At 37.8% G+C, this 21126-nt stretch overlaps 1 protein-coding gene across 1 annotated transcript in view; it reads right to left on the bottom strand.

The window, feature by feature from the left end:
- Positions 1-21126, bottom strand: part of DGKI (diacylglycerol kinase iota) — a 611386-nt gene that overhangs the window by 430462 nt on the left and 159798 nt on the right. The window contains 1 exon segment of the mRNA XM_044677460.1: positions 19959-20067. Within this exon segment, the coding sequence (XP_044533395.1) occupies positions 19959-20067 (109 nt within the window).

The following is a 21126-nucleotide window of genomic DNA, read 5'->3' as shown; positions in this document are numbered from 1 at the left end:
GCTCATGGAGAAAGAGCGAGAATGTTTTTTTTTTTCATTAGACATTTATTAATATTCGTTTTTAATCTCTTTACATACTTTATACCCCTACTTTCCCTTCACCCCCCCGCTCTCCCCCCACCCATGGCCAACACACATTTCCACTGGTTGTAACATGTGTCCTTGTTCAGGGTCTATTTCCCATTCATGTCCGCCTCAGCCCATGCATTCAATCAATTGTTTATCTTATATGTTTCCTCTCCTGCAGTCCTTCCTCTGAATGTGGGTAGCATCTTTACCATAAATCCATCAGAGCTGTCTTGTGTCATTGCAGTGCTGCTGGTACAGGAGCCCATTACATTTGATTTTACCATAGTATATCAGTCTCTGTGTACAATGTTCTTCTGGCTCTGCTCCTTTCACTCTGCATCACTTCCTGGAGGTCTCTCCAATTTGCATGGAATTCCTCCAGTTTATTATTCCTTTTAGCACAATAGTATTCCATCACCCGCATATACCACAATTTGTTCAGCCATTCCCCAATTGAAGGACATACCCTCATTTTCCAGGTTTTTGCCACTACAAAAAGAACAACTATAAATATTTTTGTACAAGTCTGTTTATCTATGATCAGTTTGGGGTACAAACCGAGCAATGGTATGGCTGGATCAAAGGGCAGACAGTCTCTTATAGCCCTTTGGGCATAGTTCCAAATTGCCAGCCAGAATGGTTGGATCAGTTCACAACTCCACCAGCAATGCATCAATGTCCCGATTTTGCCACATCCCCTCCAACATTCATTACTCTCCCCTTCTTTCATTTTAGCCAATCTGCTAGGTGTGAGATGATACCTCAGAGTTGTTTTGATTTGCATTTCTCTAATTATTAGAGATTTAGAACACTTTCTCATGTGCTTAGTGATACTTTTGATTTCTTTATCTGAAAATTGCCTATTCATGTCTCTTGCCCATTTATCAATTGCGGAATGGCTTGATTTTTTTATACAATTGCTTTAACTCCTTGTATATTTGAGTGATTAGACCCCTGTCAGTGTATTCCTTTTTGTCCCTATTTATTTTTCTCCACATATCAATTAAATCTAATTTTTCTAGGACTTCATTCATCTCTCTTACCTCTTTCTTATTTATTTTTTGGTTTGATTTATCTAGATCTGAAAGAGGAATATTTAGATCTCCCACTATTATGGTTTTACTATCTATTTCCTTCTTGAGCTCTGCCAGTTTCTCCTTTATGAATTTGGATGCTATACCACTTGGTGCATATATATTGAGCAGTGTTAATTCCTTATTGTTTATACTGCCTTTAATTAGGATGTAATGACCTTCCCTGTCTTTTTTAATCATATCTATTTTTACTTTGGCTTTGTCAGAGATCATGATAGCCACTCCTGCCTTCTTTTTCTCATTTGATGCCCAAAAGATTTTGCTCATACCCTTAACCTTGAACTTGTGTGTGTCTACCCGCCTCATATGTGTTTCTTGTAGACAACCTATGGTTGGATTTTGGTTTCTGATCCACTCTGCTATTTGCTTCCATTTTATGAGTGAGATTCAAGTAGTGAACTAAAATATTATTGTAGGACCATTAGTCTCACTCTCATGTAACTACCAAGTTGTCAAAAATCACATTAATTCTGGGAAGACTAGTGGATTGTAGAAGCGATGTGGTATAAGAGAAAGAACATTGCCTCTGGCATTTGAACACCTGGGTTCCTCATCTCTGCTAATACCTATATGATAGTGAGCAGGTCATTTAGTTTACGTGAGTCCTAGTTTTCTCAACTAAAAATTAAGAGACTGAACTAAATACCCTCTAGAGTTCCTTAGAAGGCTAGTTCTGGTGTCAGAAAGACTTTATCTTCCTGAGTTTAAATCTAGCCTCAGACACTTACTAGCTATGTGACCTTGGGCAAGTCTTTTAAACATTTTGCCTCAGTTCCTCATCTGTAAAATGAGCTGGAGAAGGAAATCATAAACAATTCAATATCTTTGCCAAGAAATCCCCAAATGGGATCATGAAATGTCAGACATGACTAAAAAACAAGAAGTCCCTTTTCAGTCTACAATGACATACCAATGCTCAATAAATATTTGTTAAATTTCACAGAATTGTAAGATATCAAAGTTTCAAAGATCCTTAAAAATCATCTAATGAAACCTATGCACAAACTGGGATTCCATTTATAATAGCACTGCAGAAGGCCATGAAGCCTCTCCTTGAACAGTTACAATGATAGGAAACTCTTCCCAGGGAGACCCATTCTACATCTAGATAGCTCTAATTTTTAAGAAGTTCTTCCATATACTGAACTGACATTCAATTTTCTGCAACTTCAATACCTTTATTGCAGTTCTGTTGGCTCTGAAACTAGGCAGAATGAATCTAATCCCTTCTCTATTTGATAGCCTTTCAAGCAATTAAAAACAACAATTATGTATTCCCTGAAGTCATCTGTTCTTTAGATGAAAAATCACCTAGCTTCTTTCTTCAATCCTCATACAATATGATTTCTGGTCACCTCATCATATGAACATGATTGTTCTATTATTGAGGTACTATGAAAGTTTTAAGAGAGGAATTTATAAGCTAGATAACTTCTCTGCAAAAGCTATACAAAGAATGAACATTATTAATGCTGTTTTCATCACTATCATCATCACTGCAATCATCATCAACTTCATCATCATCATCACCATTTACATAACTATCCTCGAAGACTCCCAGGTACATTGTCTAAAGCAGTGGTTCCCAAACTTTTTTGTCGTACCGCCCCCTTTCCAGAAAAAAATATTTCTTAGAGCTCCCTGGAAATTATGAAACTATTTATTGAACTCAGAATAGAATGTAATACAAAAAAAGTGTGGCCATCACCACCCCCCTGGATTGCTGCAACACCCACCAGAGGGCAGTAGCACCCACTTTGGGAATCACTGGTCTAAAGGGTCCCTGTTCTTGACTCTCCAAAATGATGGCCAAGATTAACTTAGAAGACATGTGATTAACCAGCTGGAGGATTGGAAGACAGATTGCTTCTCACTCTCATTGTGACAGCCAATCCAAGAATTTATCTCCAACACAACCATAGTTACCCTTATCCCCCAACAATCTTTCTCTCTTCTGTATAAGCTCCCCAGTTGCCCCCTTATGAGCCTCTTAGGATGGTTATAACCGAAGCTAATTGCTAATCACAGCAACTGTGCGTGTCATTGGGATCTGACCATGTCATTTCCCTACTCCATTAATTCTAGCAGCTCCCTACTATCTCCTGGGTAAAATATAAGTTTCTCTGTTTAACTTTTAAAGTCCTTCACAACTTATCCTCAACTAACCTTCCTCATATCACTCACACTCTATCACTTTGTGATCCACTCAAACTGGGTTTGTCTCTGTGCCTCAATCATAAAACTTCATTTCCTATCTGCATGCTTTTACATTGCCATTCCTCATGTCTGGAATATACTCTCTCCTTACCTCCATCTCATAGAATCATGCTCTTCTTTCAAATGGTATTCAACTACCACTGCAATGGGTCCCAACATTATAACTTTAAAAAGTTAATGCAATGCTATGATATGTGGTAATGATGGTGGTGGTGGTAGTGATGATGGTGATGACTGTGATAATAATGGAAGACTTGATGGCATTATTAATAGTCATTCCATATATATTCTGTGCTTCTTGTGTTGATGAAGACAATTCTCGATCACAAGTTCCTCTTGAAGAAATTAGAACAGTACGTGGTAGTGTTTCGATTGAATGAACTATATTGACTTAATCCTGGGGCTAGTTCAAATCCCTTTCCATTCAATTATGAATATAGTCCAATTTCTAACTAATAAGAAAGTTGTAATAAATTGTGAGAATTGTGAGAAACTTTTATGGCATTGTATGTACCTATCCCTGCCCTGCTAGGAAGTTGGACTACCTCTATCTGCCACTTAGAGACTCTTAACTAAGGACTTAGATTATGCTAGACTCAGTTAGATCCAAAGACTAATGCAAGGAGTTTTCTCACCATTATACTCCTCAAATATCTGATATGTCTTATTAAAAACTGGTTAATCTTTTATTGTTTCCATGGTCCTTCACTGAATATAGATTCTTGGGGACAACAGGACACTTCTTTTTCTGATTTCAGGAAATTATACCAAATCACTCTTCCCCTCGTAACTGTAAAGTTCCTAATTTTTCCTCCATCCAGAAACCAGATTACCTAATTTTGTATTACATTTATTTTTTATAATGAATTGGTTTTCTTTGATGAATTGTTTTTAATGCATGAAAATGTGTCTCCTCCAATATTCTGAGTCCAGTGCCAAAGCTAAGGTATGCATTACTTAATAAATTGATATGCCTGGAGGCTCAAATCTTTGCTTCCTCTTTCATCTTTCACCCATTACACTCTCCTAGAATTTTAAGAGAACCTTAATCATAGAGTAATAATATCCAAGATGACTTCCCTTGCCCTCCTCCCCTGCCCTTCCCATTGAATGATAATTGGATCAGAGATATGTCACTGCCTCCTTACCTCTTGTCCTCATCTCCAGAATTTAAGTCAAGAAATTGATGGCTTAAAAAGAAACACTTAGAAGTACTAGGTCAGCTCTTTGGGTCTTGGCCTTATCCCTCTGAAGTTTTTTTTTTGTTTTAGGTGGGACAGAATGAAGTATATAGGTTGAACAAACCCATATGTATTGTGATCTGGATCACAGATGCCATTGCTTTTCAAATTCATCCATCTTCCAACTTCTTTTTTATTGCTGAGGGTACCACTATCCTTGCAATCACCCAATTTTTCCCAACTTTAGCATCCCTTTAACTCCTCAGTCTCCCACTCCTGTGACTAATCCATTCCCAAATATTACCTATTTTTCCTCTATTTCTCTCCTATCAGATGCCTTAACTCTATTCACATTGATACTGTAAAAAGGAATTCTTTATTCCTTTTTTAATTTAACAGGGGATCTGGAGGTCCTCTTGCCATAGAGATGTGTAGGGATTAACCAGCCCACAGTGACAGGAAGTAGGAACTGAGGAGCCCCATGCTGAGTGAGCATCAGTTATAGGCTGTCAGTTGCTGACAATAAGGAGAGTTGGTTACTGACAGTTGGTGGGGGAATTGCTGACAGTTAGGGCTGGCAGTTGTGGGGAAGTTGGCTGCTGGACATGAGTTGGTGGTTGGGGGTTGGTTGCTGGTAGTATGGTTTGGTATTTAGTTTCTAGAATATAAAGGCAGGCCTGAGCTTACTGAGAGGGCTTTTGGCTTTCCTTTAAAGGGCTTTTTTGCCTCTGGGATCTCTAGAGAGCAAGAGGTCTGTCTCATAGGCAAGGATCTGCTGTCAGTTGGCTACTGACAGTTGGGCTGCTATAGAAAATTGACTGAAAGAGTGAGCAAGTGGTGGCTATCCATTATTTTAGGGAGTTGGGTAGTTAGCGAATCATTCATAGACAGTGTAGGTTAGATAGGCCTGGTGTTTGCCAGGCAAGAAGAAGCTGTCCTCAGAAGACAGTTAGAGGCAGTTATTAGCAATTTTAGGTATATTTATAGAGTATAAGATTATTAATCCCTCTTTCCTCTTTCCTATCTTTCCCTCCTTTACTATATTCTTTTACTATCTCTATTTTAATTAAACTAAATTGTTAATTGTTAAAGGTGCTAGATGTTTTCTTTTCTATGGCTTAAAGGAATAGTATTAATTTACAACTCTACTATATTCTCATTAAAACTTAAATTATTAAAAACTTCTCTCTTATTTTGTCAAAACCCCTATTTTAACCCTCACAATACCACCCTTGTCACCTCTCATTGTTGTCAAAACTTCCTAAATTCCTCCTTTCTTCAAATCTCTCCCTTTTCTAACTCATCTTTCCACATAGCCACCACAGTGATTTGCCAGTCAGCAGACCTGACCACATCCCTCCCTTACTCAATATAGCTCCTTACTCAATATATTATTTTTTCTTTAGCTCATTCTTTAAAAACTTTTATTTGATGAAGTGATATAACCTATATCAGTGATGTCAAACTCAAATAGAAACAGGAACTATTCAACCTTATAGAAGGATCACCAATTACTGTGTATTGATTTTTTAAAATCACATATAAACATTATCTATGTTCTATTGTATTTTATTAAATATTTCTCAATTGCTTTTTCATCTGGGAAGGCCATCATTGAAGGAGTTTTGCAGCCATAGAGTGTTTGACACCTCTGTTCTATAGCTGAACTTAGCTTTAGACAGAAAAGATTCTCTCTTTTTTTTTAAGCCCTAACCTTCCATTTTAGAATTAATACTACATAATGTTCCAAGGCAGAGGAGTAGTAAGAGCTAGGCAATGAAGGTGAGGTGACTTGTCCAGGGTCATGTAGCTGGAAGTGTCAGGGGCTAGGTATGAACCCAAGACCTCCTTTCTTAGGCCTATATCTTAATCCACTGAGCCACCCAGCTGCCCCCAAGAGATATTCTCTTGAACACTTACATATAAAGTTATATCTTTGTAATTGAATTATGATTCCCTTTTGTATTAAAGGAAGAATTCACATCAGAGGTGCCTCATTTTCATTTCCAGGCAGACTTTCAATTAGAAATATCTCCTAACATTTTAACTTTTAAAAAATCTCTTATCTCCTTGCCTCTTGAAAGCACCCCTGGTATTTTAGTCAAGCAATTGATGATTTATTAAGAAACCCTTAAAAGATCTAGGCCAGCTTACTAGGACTTTGTCCTGAATCCTTTTATCATGAAAAATCATCTCTCTCTCTTTAATATGTCTTTTTGGGATTCTTATATACAGGTAGCTATAGACTCATGTATCTAAGTCCACATATACATAAACATCCTTATCCTTACCTGTATCCCCTCAAATACACACATGTAACACTGCCCCTATTATCACTGCTATGGGAGTCATTGTGTGAACAATTATCGCATTTTCCAGTGATTATGTATATTCCTGAGTAGAGGAAGGACATATTATGTGGCACAGTAGATGGAGCAACAGGCCTGGAATCAGAAATCCTGAGTTTGAATATGGCCTCAGGCACTTACTGGCTGTGTGACCCTGGACAAGTCACTTAACCTTGTTTGCCTCACTTTTTTCTGTAAAATGAGTAGGAGAAGAAAATGGCAGGTTTATCCAGTATCTTTCAAAGAAAATTCCAAATTGGGTCATGAAAAATAAGACACAACTAAAATGACTGAGCAACAAAAGAAGATGAAGAGAGAACATTGGGGGGGGGGAAACAAACAAACAAACAAACAAACAAAAAAAAACAACACCATATGCAGGCACCCAGGCAGGTCCAGCTTCCTGATATATGAGTTAATCAGCATCAGAGAAACAGTAGGGTATAGTCCTAGACTTGGAGTTAGAAGAATCAGATTTCTCTTGCTATTCTACATATCCTAGCTGTATTACCTTGTGCAAGTCACTTGACTTTCTGAATCTCCATCTCTTCATCTTCAAATTGGAGAAAACAACTTCTTTATATAAGGTTATGAAGATAATGCTTATAAAATCTAGTGCATAATGTAAACATGAGCTTTTTACCTGAATGATAGAATCTCCAGCTGAAAGGGACCTTGGAAATCATCAAGTCCAAATCTATCATTTCACAGATGAGAAAACTGAGGCCCATAAAAATTAACTGACTTTTCCAAGGCCACCTGCATAGGTAAGCAATAGATCCAAGAAGTTGTATTGAAATATAATATCAGTCATTTGCATACCAAATGTGAATTAATTACTGCCTTTCTAACAGGGCTCTGGGAAGAAAAATGCTTTGTAAACCAGAGTCTTATATAAATGAGTAAATACGTATATAGCTTTCTCCCATCTTAGACAGGTAAAGAAAAAGGATTTCAAGTACAAGGGGATGAGTCAGGAGGTAGATAATCTTGCAGCCAAAAGTCTTTGTTGGGCTGGGAGAGGATAGATCTGGCTAGAATAGAACAGTCAGATCTATGAGGTTTCTGGATACTTAAAGGCCTAAATTGTAGCATCTGATTCAATCCTAACCCGAAGTATGAAAGGGATAAAAGAAAACGAGAGAGGGAAGGGGAAAATTGTTTTTCTTATTTAAAATTTTTACCTCAAGTAAAACTTGTGCCCTGAAAAGAAAGGAAGTTGTCTCTTTCTCTTCTCTCCAATATCCCTTTCTCCCTCTCTCCAAGAATCTTCTAACAGACTAACATTGATTTATAGGTCATTTCCATAAGAAATAAAAGAAGCTTTCATGAACTTGCTGGAGCAACTCATCATTCGAAACATTTCTACTCCAGGAATACATGTGCTACATTCCAATTAAAATGGCTAGAAAAACTTTTTGGAGACAACTTATAGAGCAGATCCTGCCTGGATCTGGGAGGCAGGAGAGGAACTGACTAAGAGGGTAAACACCACCACCACCTACTAATACCACCAGATAAGTAAGAATGAATTCACGACTACAACTGCTGTGTTGTAGTAGTAGTAGTGGGGGGTGTGGTGGTGGGGGTAATGGTAATAGTAGTAGTAATAGTAGTGATGCTGGTGATGTTGGTGGTAATAGTAGTAGTAGTAGTAGTAATTAGTAGTAGAGGTGGTGGTATTGGTAGTGGTAGTGGTGGTAATAGTAATGGTAGTGGTAATAGCAATAGTAGTAGCAGCAGCAGATATAAGAATTTATATAGCACTTCAAGGATTTCAGAGCACTATACACATTATCTCATTTAATCTTCACAACAACCCTGTGGGGTAGATCATATTATTGTGCCTATTTTACAGATGAGAAAGTAAAGCTGAGAGAGGATAAGTGACATATTCAGGGTCATACAGCTAAAATCTTAGACAAGATTCAAACTAAGTTCTTTCTGGTCCAGACCAACATTGTCTACTGTGGCAACTAGCTTCTCCTAAAGATGCCATACCAAAAACAAGAAATAGAAGAAAAGAGACAGACATTTTGGCTTTATGATGTTCATAAGAAATATATATATATATATATATATGACTAATTTAAGGTTTGAGAAAATAGTCTTTGCTGGTGGGAAACAAATTATAAAATTGATACTTGGCAATGTTTTATTCAGACATGGAGTTCTTTATTTTGGGGAATTTACACAGAACCATGGGCAGTGCTCCAATGGGTGTCCAAGGACCTTATTGGAAGGCCAACTCTGCTCATTACTCAATATACCACGATAGACAGTCATTTTACTCTTCTGTACCTCAGTCTCATTTGTAAAATGAGGACATTGGAACAGCTGATCTCTAGCTTATCTTCAAGCTCAAAAGTCAATGTTCTTCTCACTATACCATTTCTATTTTTGAGACACAACCTCGACACAACTTAAGAACTCATTTTTTAGTTAGAAAAGCTAGCCAAAGAGCTTACATATTTATAAGTTATACTATATATATATATGTATATATATTTACTCTAGCAATCAAATTGACATTAAGTCTTTTCAGTTGTATTTGACCATTTGTGACCCCATTTGGAGTTTTCTTGGCAGAGACATTGGAGTGGTTTGGCATTTCTTTCTCCAACTCATTTTACACATGAGGAAACTGAGGCAAATGGGGTTAAGTGACTTGTCCAGGGTGGCACAGTTAGAAAATGTCTCAGGCCAGATTTTTAACTCAGGAAGATGAGTTTTCCTAACTCCAAATCCTATACTCTCTCCACTGGGCCACCTGACTATCCTAGCAAACAAATAATCCTTCTGAAAATATTCTGATAGAAATGTAAACTTGAGGGCAGAGAATATTTTGTCTTTTTATCCCAGTGTGTTTAATAAATTCCTGCTGATTGGTCCGTTGATTCAATTCAAAATGCAAATGCTTAGGAATTCACAGGCCTGAAAGCAGGAAATTAGACCCAGGGATCTGTTTGAGGGATTTTGCAGCTTTGGGATCTAGAGATTTCCCTAGTAGTCTACAGTGTTGAATGAGTGGAAGGAAGACCAAGATGAGAGAGAGACACAGACACAGACACACAGAGAGAGAGAGAGAGACAGAGACAGAGAGACAGAGATAGAGACAGAGACAGAGAAACAGAGACAGAGAGACAGAGAGCTGGTAGCTGCTCCCTTATCTTTATGTCCCACCCCCAGTACAGTTGTCAGTTCAATTGGGTTACAAGAGTTACACCAATCCCTCAAAAGTCTGTTCATCATGGCTCTGCCTAAGGGTTTAGTATCCCAGGAATTTGCTTGGCTGACTTTGTAATCCATTCTGATATGGAAAGTGCTATATGGACATTAAACACACTAGAGTCCAAAGCCTGAAGAGCAAGCTCAGGTCTCCTTGGGTTTGCCACCTGAAAGACAGCTGAAATGAGAACACACACGTTTAAAAAAACCCTTCCTCCTCCTGACTTTTCATTCAAGGTTTCTAAAGATAAGATGCCCTAGTTTCATAACCCACTTTAAGCCAATCCCAGCACTGAGACTTTGTTTCCCCAATCTTGTTCCTGAACTAACCTGAGTAGCAGCATCCAAATGATGTTATCTTCCTACCTGCCAGGGAGAGGTCCCTTTTTTTAGAAATAGCAACAGGAGGGAGAGGAGGAAAAGCAAAGGGAATCTCGATTTAGAATCTAGGGTTTCTTTGTTTGGTGTTGATGTGTTTTTCACAGTTCTCTGGCTTGAGGAGGTTTTCTGATATGGAAGGGAAGATGAGGTAACATTGTGGGATGCTGGGATTAAAACTCTTTGGGAATGACATTGGTAGTTACTGCCACGGTCTTACTCCATTTTTAGGCAAGCTAATGAGTAAACATAATGGGAAAAGAGTCAAAAGCCATCTGCTACACCTTGCAACACTATTCAAACAGCAAACAAAACACTGTCAGTCCAAATTTCATTCCCAAGGTGAAAGAAACATATCAGCTTTGCTAGCACACATGGTATCAGCAGAACAGGTATAATTATAAATGAGTTAATCATCAAAATCAGGAATACATAGAGTCAAAGTAGGAGATAATCCTTTTTGTTTCCCCTTTGAGCATTACTTCCTTTTTATCTGGTAATTTTGTCTGTTTCCTCTAGAGCAGTGGTTCCCAAACTTTTTTGGCCTACCGCCCCCTTTCCAGAAAAAAAATATTACTTAGGACCTCCTTGAAATTAATTTTTTTAATTTTAATAGCAATTAATAGGAAAGATGTATGTATTAATGTTTCTACCTTTTTCATAAAATATAGTAAAGAAAGGTGTAAATTAGAAACATTGAACTTTGAAATTATAAAACTATTTATTGAGCTCGAATAGAATGTAATACAAAAAAAGTTAAAACCTGTGGCCATCACCACTCCTCTGGATCGCTGCAGCACCCACCAGGGGGTGGTGGCACCCACTTTGGGAATCACTGCTCTAGAGTTTCCTGTTTAAACTACTTCAGACCAAAGCCAATGTCGTAGTGAAGGTTACCTGAGAGGAAGAGTTTTATCAACCGAGAATTCCAATCTGTCACCATTTTTCAAAAAAAGAATGTTCTTCTTTAAATGAATATGACATATTGTCAAAAGAGAAATGTAGTAAGTACCTCTTGAAAAGAAAAACTTGACTGTGCATTTGAATAGCATCTTTGGATTAGAAGGGACCTCAGAAATCATTGTCCTCCCATTCATGAACAAGAATCCTTTGTTATCCAATCTTTCCTTGATGACCTCCAGGAATGGAGAGTTCACTGCATAGACATTTAATTCATTTTTCTTTTGGATAGTAGCAATAGGTGTTTGTTTGTTTGTTTTTTTACATAAATACTAAATTTGCCTCTGAAATTTCCTTCCACTGATCCTAGTTCTCCTTTCTAGGGCTAAATAGAAAAAATGTAGTCCCTTTTCTAAATGATATTTCTTCAAATATTTAAAGATAGTTTATATCTCCCACTATTTTCTATTTTCCAGGGCAAACATACACACTTTCTTTAATTAGTCCTCATATGGCACAAACTCAAAGTCCTTCACAATTCTAGAGTTCTCTCCTCAGTGTAGTCTTTTTTTTTTAAACCCATATCTTCTATCTTAGAATCAATACTATGCATTATTTCCAAGGTAGAAGAGTGGTATGGGCTAGGCAATGTGGGTTAAGTAACTTGCCCAGGGTCACATAAGTAGGAAGAATCCAGATTTAAATCTAGGACCTCCTATCTCTGGACCTGATTCTCTATCCACTGAACCATCTAGTTGCTGCCTTCGTCTAGAAGCCTTAAACTTTTTTTTTTAATTTTTTAGAAAAATTTTCCATGGTTACATGATTCATGTTCTTACTTTCCCCTTCACCCCCCAACCTCCACACCCATAGACAAAGTGCATTTCCACTGGTTTTTAACATGTTTTCATCAAGACCCATTTCCATATTATTGATAGTTGCATTGTTGTGGTCGTTTTGGGTATACATCCCCTATCATGTCCGCATCAACCCATGTGTTCAAGCAGTTGTTTTTCTTCTGTGTTTCTTCTCCTGTGGTTCTTCCTCTGAATGTGGGTAGCATTCTTTTCCATAAATCCCTCAGAATTGTCCTGGGTCATTGTATTGCTGCTAGTATAGAAGTCCATTGCATTCGATTTTACCACAGTATATCAGTCTCTGTGTACAATGTTTTTTGGCTCTGCTCCTTTCACTCTGCATCAATTCCTGGAGGTCTTTCCAGTTCACATGGAATTCCTCCATTTTATTATTCCTTTGAGCACAGTAGTATTCCATCACCAGCATATACCACAATTTGTTCAACCATTCCCCATTCCCCAATTGAAGGGCATACCCTCATTTTCCAGTTATTTGCTACCTCAAAAAGCACAACTATAAATATTTTTGTACAAGTCTTTTTATCTATGATCTCTTTGGGGTACAAACCCAGCAATGGTATGGCTGGATCAAAGGGCAGGCAGTCTTTTAGAGATCTTTGGGCATAGTTCCAAATTGCCATCCAGAATGGTTAGATCAGTTCACAACCCCACCAGCAATACATTAATGTTCCAATTTTGCCACATCCCCTCCAACATTCATTACTCTCCCCTATTGTCATTTTAGCCAATCTGCTAGGTGTGTGAGGTGATACCTCAGAGTTGTTTTGATTTGTCTTAAACTTGTAACAGGCTAAAATCGCATAAAAATGCATGGTGGACTTCTCAGCCTTTCTATTCATGAGCTTACCATCTTTTTTCAGGTGAAGTGTCATATCCCTCATCTTATACTTGTCAAGATGCTTTTTTAAATCCAAGTATAAATGTTTATCTTTATCAGTATCAAATTTCATTTTATTTGATTCTAACCTGTCCAGATCGTGGTTAATCCTGATTATCATTTCAGTATGTCAGCTATTCCTTCTGGTGCTATGTCATCTACACATCAGATCAGCATGTCATCCACACTTTGATTCAAGTCCCTGATAACAGTGTTAAAGAGCACAAGACCAAGCACCTACCCTTAGGGAATTCCATTGTAAAACTCCATTCAAGTTGACATTGAACCATGTGGGTTCAGTCATTTGGTCGGTTCTATATATAACTAACTATACAAGTTCCTCATCTTTTCCATAAAAGTAGCATGAGAAAATCTGTCAATGCTTTGTTAAAAGCTAGATAAACCTTATATGTATGGTATATCTGGAGTAAGGAGAACTGGATTGAAGGGCAGCTAGATGGCTCAATAGAAACTCAGGCCCAGAGATGGACAGACATAAGTTCATATCTGGCCTCATACACTTCCTACCTTTGTGACCCTGAGCAAGTCACTTAACCACAGTTGCCTAGCCCATACTGCTCTTCTGCCTTAGAACTAATCCCTGGTATTCATTCTAAGATGGAAGGTAAGGATTTAAAAAGATGATGATGATGATGATGATGATGGTGATGATGATGATGATGATGAAGAAGAACTAGGTTTGAATTCTAGTTCTGCCACTTACCATATATTTTTATGTGACCTTAGGGAATTCATTTCTATGAATCTCAGTTTATTTATTAGCAAAATAAAGGGGCTGGACTAATTGAACTCTATAATATCTTTAAGTTCTAATTTCATGACCCTATGGTTTATGGCATTTCCTTGATCTATCTGTCTAGTAATCCTGTTCAAAAAGGAAATAAAGGAAGTATGATATGGCCTGATATTGATGAAGCCACACTAATTCTTGTGATCATCACTTTATCTTTTAGACTTGCATTCAGCATACCTTAAACAATATATTCTAGAGTTTTTTTCCAGGAATCAAAGTCAAGCTTACTGCCATATAGTTTGTAGATTTCATTCTTTTCCCCATAACCCTTTGGAAATCAGGACATCTGTCTTCTGATCCTCAGATAACTCTCCTATTATCTATGATCATTCAAATATTATAGAGAGAAACTCAGCAGTCACATCTGTCTGTTCTAAGAGTATCCAAGGATACTGTCTATCTGAACCTAATGAGCTGAATGCAATGAGGGGAAGTAGGTGCTCTCCTTCTATCTCCATACTTATCTCAGCTATCAAATTTCTATTAGCTAATTTCATTTTATTTTTGTCCATGCCAAAGATCAGTCTCTTTGGCAGAGAAAACAGAAGCAAAATGAGAGTTGAAGAACTCTGTTTCTTTTATCATCTCTTATCATAGTTCCATTTACACTAATTATCAGTCATCCCTTCTTTGATCCTCCACTTGTCCCCAATATAACTTTAGTTAAAAGCTTTTTGTTCTCCTTACCTTTCCTCTATAGTTCATTCTGTGCTTCAGTACTCCAGATACTAATGCTACAGAAGAATGATATGTTTTTTTGATATTTATTCTCTAATTTGCCCTTGATCCCATCATTTATGTTTGTCCCTTTCAAATCTAAGTTGGTTGGTGGATTCTTTATGCCTCTATACCTGTCTCCAGAAAATCCACCCTTTTCTGCATTAGAATTATTTCCCTTTGTCATTTCAAAATTCCATTCTTCACAGCTTTCCATTCCTCCTGGAATATCTTCCTCTATAGAATTCTGATCCATGGACTCTAATTGTCCTTTCTCTAAACCTTTTGAAATCTGCTTTCCAAAAATCTAGTATTCCCATTTGAAATTCCCCAATTACTTTACCTTTCCTACTATAAATTCTAAGATAGTTACTTCTGCCCAAGTTTTCAATAATGCCAACCCAACAATCAGCTATTTCCTTTTGGTGAGACTGATATACAGAATCAAATTTATTTTTATTATGTTCTTCACTTTTTGAAGAATGAAATTACCAGGAAGTCAAGCCATGAATGAAAGGTGTTGAAGTCCCACCTACCAACCTTCCAAGGAATTTCCCTCTTCCCTGATTCAGTGGTATAGATTTCATTATGAATTACTGAGAATCAGGTAGAGCCACACTATAGTACTAAGATATAAGGAAAGAGGAAAAGGAGCAAAAGATGTAATTCCTGCCTTCAAGGATGTTATAATATAGATGAAGAAAGGGAACAAAACCACCAAACAATTCAATGCAAATCACTATGCTGAATGATGGGGATACAAATGCAAATTCCTGCCCACAGTGAGCTAACATTTTACCAGGCTGTGGGCTGAAGTATGTAATATGTATATAGATAGATTACATTCCCATTTGGGAAGGGAGTAAATAAGGACAATTAAGGAGATGAAGAAAAGTTTCCTGTATAAAGTGAGCAGAGTTAAATCCCAGAAAAAGCAAAGGCTCCTAAGAGGTGGATGGAAGTGAGGAAGAGTTACATTCTAGGCATGAGAGATAATCTGTGAAAAGCACAGAAGTTGGGGGCAGATACTAAGCTTGAAGATCAGCTTATGGGGAGATGCCATTATACACAATACTATTAAATAAGCCTCGAGCCAGACTGTGAAGGCTTTAAAAGTTAAGCTAACTAGTTCACATTTTAAACTAGATGTGATAGGGAGGCACTGAAGTTTCTTAAGCAGCTTAATGCTATGGGCATACCTTTACTTTAGGAAGATATAAAGGAAAGTCAAGACAAAGAGGTCTAAGAAAATTTAAAGAGTAGTGAAGGGGATTGGGTCAGGCTTCATCAGTTCCTAAGTAGCTATTAAATGCTTATTAGGTGCCAAGCTCTGTGCTAAGTGCTAAAGAAGAAAACTGCTGAATAAGCAGGTAAATGAAATGTACATTTGGAATTGATGGAAGGAGAAAGAGAAGGCTATAGCAGATGGTAGTAGGAGTGGAGGGAATTGGGAAAAAACTCTTATAAAAGTTGGCATTTGCATTCTTAATGAAGGAAGGGCTATGTGAGCTGGAGAAAAAAGGGTTTTCATAAAATAACATGAGGAAGAAGTGGCATGTCAATCAAAGTCATGGCATACAGATTCAAGGTGGCCAGATAGTGCAAGAGATCAATTACATAGCTAAGAGTCAAGTCTGGCTAGGACACGGATTGCACTAAGAGGAGGGGTGAGGCCTCCATCAACATCCCACTCCTTACCCCAACCCACTCAGAAGCACTATGTGGTCACAGGCAAAATGCCCTGAAAAAACCCTTTGTAGAACTGAGAATTTCACTTGCTTTGACATTCTCCTGATTTCTGACATCTCTTGCTCCCAGCGGGCTTTGCATCCCAACCTCTGAGCTCTGAATAAATGTGTCTGAGAATGACATATGAGTCACATCTCATAACAGTAGCCTTAGAACAGTGAAAATACCTGTCTAGCCAAAAGGTTTTTTGTATCGGTTTACCTAATGAAACAATATTCAGTATATCAATATTTGAATTTAGCCAAATATCTGCACAAGACCTGAAAATTAATAATACCTAATAAATTATGCATTCATTCATCATATAGAGACACAGGGTAATGGAATGGAAATAGGACTAGACAGAGTCAAAAGGCAGAGGTTCAAATTCTAGGGATTTATTGGCCCTGATGCTGGGACAAATCATTTGACCCCTCTCCACCACTGTTTGCTTACTTGCAAAATAGAGGCTGTAATCATTATAATATACTACCTACCTCAGAGCAACACTCTGAGACTCAAATGAAATAATATGCATGAAACATTCTGCAATTGCTATTCTTATGGGACTTGGCTTATAATGATGTTCAGTAAGTCCTCTTCCTAATGATAGAAGTATTCATGTTTCAGCAAGCACATACACATGGACTTAGGAACCAAAGGTTAATTCTCACATTCTCCCTGCCCTGCAGAATCTAAGGAATCAGGATTTCCCTTCCATCCTCATTCTGGATTTCCTAAAACAAACTAACAATCCAATTCTATATTCAAATGCTAAGGGAATCTTTTAAAGACAAGTAACTCACATTTCTGTGGAACTTTAAAAGAACAGTGTCAAACTCCAATAGAAAGAGGGGGCACTATGTAAGGATCCCTGTGCGCTGAATATTGATTTAGAAAGCTACATATTAATATTATCAATGCTTTGTTTTACCTTAACTTATTTTATGATTTATTTCCAAATTATATTTTAATTTGGTTTTAGTCACACCCAAAAACGTTGACTCTTATTGCTTTAAAGTTTCAGAATTGTTTTCTACACAATTAGATTTAAGATTAAGTGGTAACCAAGCCAGTATTATCCTCATTTTACAGATGAGAAAGAGGAGGCTCACAGAGCTTCCAAATGACCTACTGAACACACATAGCTGGTAAATGTTAGATAGAGGACTTGAATCCAGATCTCAATGACTTTGGGTTTAATTCCCTTTCTGCTATTTTGATCACAGCTTTCTTATATGTCAAGACAACCTGACACCATGAAATCTTGGATATGTCTCAGTCATGCAGTGGATAGAGCCCTGGGCTTCGAATCAGATGAGGTTCACATTCATGAGTTCAAATTCAGGCTTAGACATTTACTAGCTGTGTGACCCTGGGCAAGTCAATTAACATCTATCTGTATCAGTTTTTGCATCTATAAAATGAACTGGAGAAGGAAATGGCAAACTATTCCAGTATCTTTAAAACCAAGAAAACCCCAAATGGAGTCACAAAGAGACACAATTGAAAATGACAGAATAACAAAAAATAAATGCTCTATAATTTTTTAAAATATTACTATTGCCATTTCACTGATTGCATCCCCTAATGAGGCAAACAGCTTCCAGCCCTGATCAGGCTTGTGGTCAGATCATCTGAAAAGACCTCAGAAGTCACCTGGTCATTTAGTCTAGACCCTAGTTTTTCAGTTGAGTAAAGTAAGACTCCAAAAGATTAAAAGACTTAATGTTGCCAAATAATAAGTGACAGAGGCATGATTTGAACCCAATGTCCTCTGGGAGAAAGTTTGCAAAGCATTTCAAATATCAAATATATTATTTTCAGAATAATCTGTGAGGTTCCCCTTTTTACAGATTAGAAAACCGAGGCAAAGAGTTTAAATGACTTGCCCACCCAGCTAGTAAGTATCCAAAGCAAGATTCAAACACTGATCTTGATTCTAAGTCTAGCATACTATCTACAATACCACTTAGCCACCTCTGTAGTCCCATGTCCTCACTAAGATCATGACCGTCACTTGGCACTATTTCAGTAAAATTGTGGGTGTTTTCTGAAGTCAGAGGCATGGGCCATTTCTTCTATTTTCTTTGCATTTTCAATCCAACTCTTGTCCAATTACTTCTTATTATAAAGATCTTCCCAGAGTAGGTATTACTGAGATTTGAGTAATTTTAATTTAGTCAGGATAAAGCTGAAGGTGCCAGTGTAATACAGGAAGCAGGAGTCATTGATTTTCTATGGATTTGCTATGTACATTTGGAGGCTGGTGGGAGGACCAGAGAAAGGATGTAGGAATCCATTTCTTAGACTCTAAGATTGTTCTCTGTAGGGATGTAGTCTAGGATTTGAAGATTTCACCATCTTGACTCGGCTTTCCCATTCTTAATCAGGGAAAGTCTTGGGAAGCAGTAGTAGAAACAGTATTGAACCTAGACTTAATGAGATCCTGATTTGCATACCAGATCTACTACTTTCTTCCTGTATGACATTGGAAAAAATCAGTTAAGCTCATTAGGTCTCAGTTTCTCCATTTATAAAATTAAGCAGTTTAACAAGATGACCATTAAGATGAACCCCAACTAAAATAATGTTATAAGTTCTATCTGAGAGTTTTGGTTGGCAAAGGGAAGGAAAAAAAAGACTAGGTTAAGGATAAGGAGAGATAAAGGGAGGGAGTGACCAACAGAAGGAAAAATTGATTAAAAAGAACGGTAGGAACAAGAAAGAACAGTTCATAATTTTGCTCTGGTGAGCACTATTTCTTTTCCACTAGATGGGAACAAATACAAGTTTCACCCAGTAGAATTCTGAGCAGCAGCTGCAAACATATACAAGTCTGCTTCCAAAGAGGCAGCCTACTCTTAGCAAAAAAGCACTGGCTCTGTGGTCAGAAGACTTGTTCAAGTTTTGCCTCTGCCCCTTTCTACTTGTGATCCAGACCAAGACATTTAACATCATTACAGAACAGTTTCTTTTTGAAAACTTGGGAAGAGGAGAAAAGGAACTAGTATGTACTAATCATCTACTAGGTGTCAAGCACTGGCTTGGGGCTTTACAGATATTATCTCAGCTGGTCTTCACAACAATCCTGGGAGATAGGTGCTCTTATTATCCTTGTTGTTGAAGAGATGAAACCCTTCCCAACTCTCATTGAAATCTCATGAGTTCCTAATTGGCAAAATTGTGGGGAAAGGGCTGGTCCTGATGATCTCTAGTACCCCTTCCAGCATTAAATTCTGTAATGCTATAATGATTTATAAAGTGAATGCCATGTTAGAGCTTGGCATTATTTTGGTCAGCCTTTTTAAGCAGGGCTAAATTTACATAAATGATCTTTTCCAAGGGATTAATTAAGTGAGGTAACATATATAGATCTAAGTCAGGGAACAACATCAATCACTTTCATTACCGACTGAAAAACATGCAGTGGATACGGACCAAAGGTATCACAGTCTAGAGAACAGGAGAAGCATTTCATTACGGAGAACTATTTTAATATTGAAAAAAAGTCAAAACCAACACCTACACTCCAGTCTAGAGTTGCTCTGGGTTCCTTCGCTGGACCATTGGCAATAGGTAGGCTGAGGGAATGCACTGGAGCCAAATGCTGGAGGCCTGACCGAGAGATTGCCTTCCTGCAGCAAGAAGAGAAAACACACAGAGAAAAGAAAATCAGAAGACATTGCATAGCTCATCGGTTCCAGTTGGATGGATGCTGCCAGAGGTTTGCTTGTTTGTTTTTGTTTTATTTTGCAGGGGTGGGGGTGGGTGGGCAGGGTGAAAATCTAGAAAAGGAGATGAATTCAGGAGAAGCACAGGTTCACCCCCAGTTAAGCTGCCTTGGCAGAGTAAATGTCCTGAGAAAAGAAAGACATCTCCCATGTGTCCAGAAATGATTTTGTGATGAATTGTGGAGGAGTGGGAGGCAATGGTTGTCAAATGGGATGAGGGAAGTAGTTGGGTGAATGTGAATGTAAATCATTGAAAAGGAATGAAGGAGAGGAATACACAGCTACTTGCAGGAAACTACAAGTTACCAGTCCTAGTGGAATCACAATGCTGTAGTTAGCTCTATGGTCTTCACAAACATGGAAGCAAGCAAGGAGAAAGGAATGGAAGTAAGATCGCAGGATCATAATTTAAAACTGGAATGGACATCAGAGGCCATCTCATATAGATTCTTTGTTTTACATATGAAGCTCCCAAAGGTTCAGGTGATTTGCCCAAGATCATAGAGGTACTAAGTATCAGAGCCACCATTTGAATCCAGGTCCTCTGATTCCGAAGTGAGGTTTTAGAACTGTCCTCCTGCAACTCCACCTATGAACAGAAACTCCAAATCTCACCTAACTTCACTTTAATGTATGCAGATGGAGCCTCTGCTCCCAGTTTCTATGTAACTCATTCCCTGTGATATAAAACCCCTAAACCAAATACGGGGTTTAGAACAATTTGCTTTCTTAAGAAATGGCTGATGTTAGAACTCAAGACTCCTTTTTGAGGCTCTGTCCTTGGTATTGGCTGTCTAATCACCTTAATATAAAATTTTCATGCCTTGATAACTCATGTCTAACTTCCACAGGAGAAGATAAAATAAAGATAAACTAACTTGGTTTCTGGTTTGGTGGCCAGAATCTAAGAGGAGATGAGCGAAAGGAGGGGTAATTCATCAGGAGAGGCATGTGGGACCAAGA

The sequence above is a fragment of the Gracilinanus agilis genome, chromosome 5 (assembly GCF_016433145.1).
Source record: "Gracilinanus agilis isolate LMUSP501 chromosome 5, AgileGrace, whole genome shotgun sequence".
Classification (NCBI taxonomy): Eukaryota; Metazoa; Chordata; class Mammalia; order Didelphimorphia; family Didelphidae; genus Gracilinanus; species Gracilinanus agilis.
Note: the sequence above shows the minus strand (reverse complement) of the source record. Positions and strands in the feature narration are given on the sequence as shown.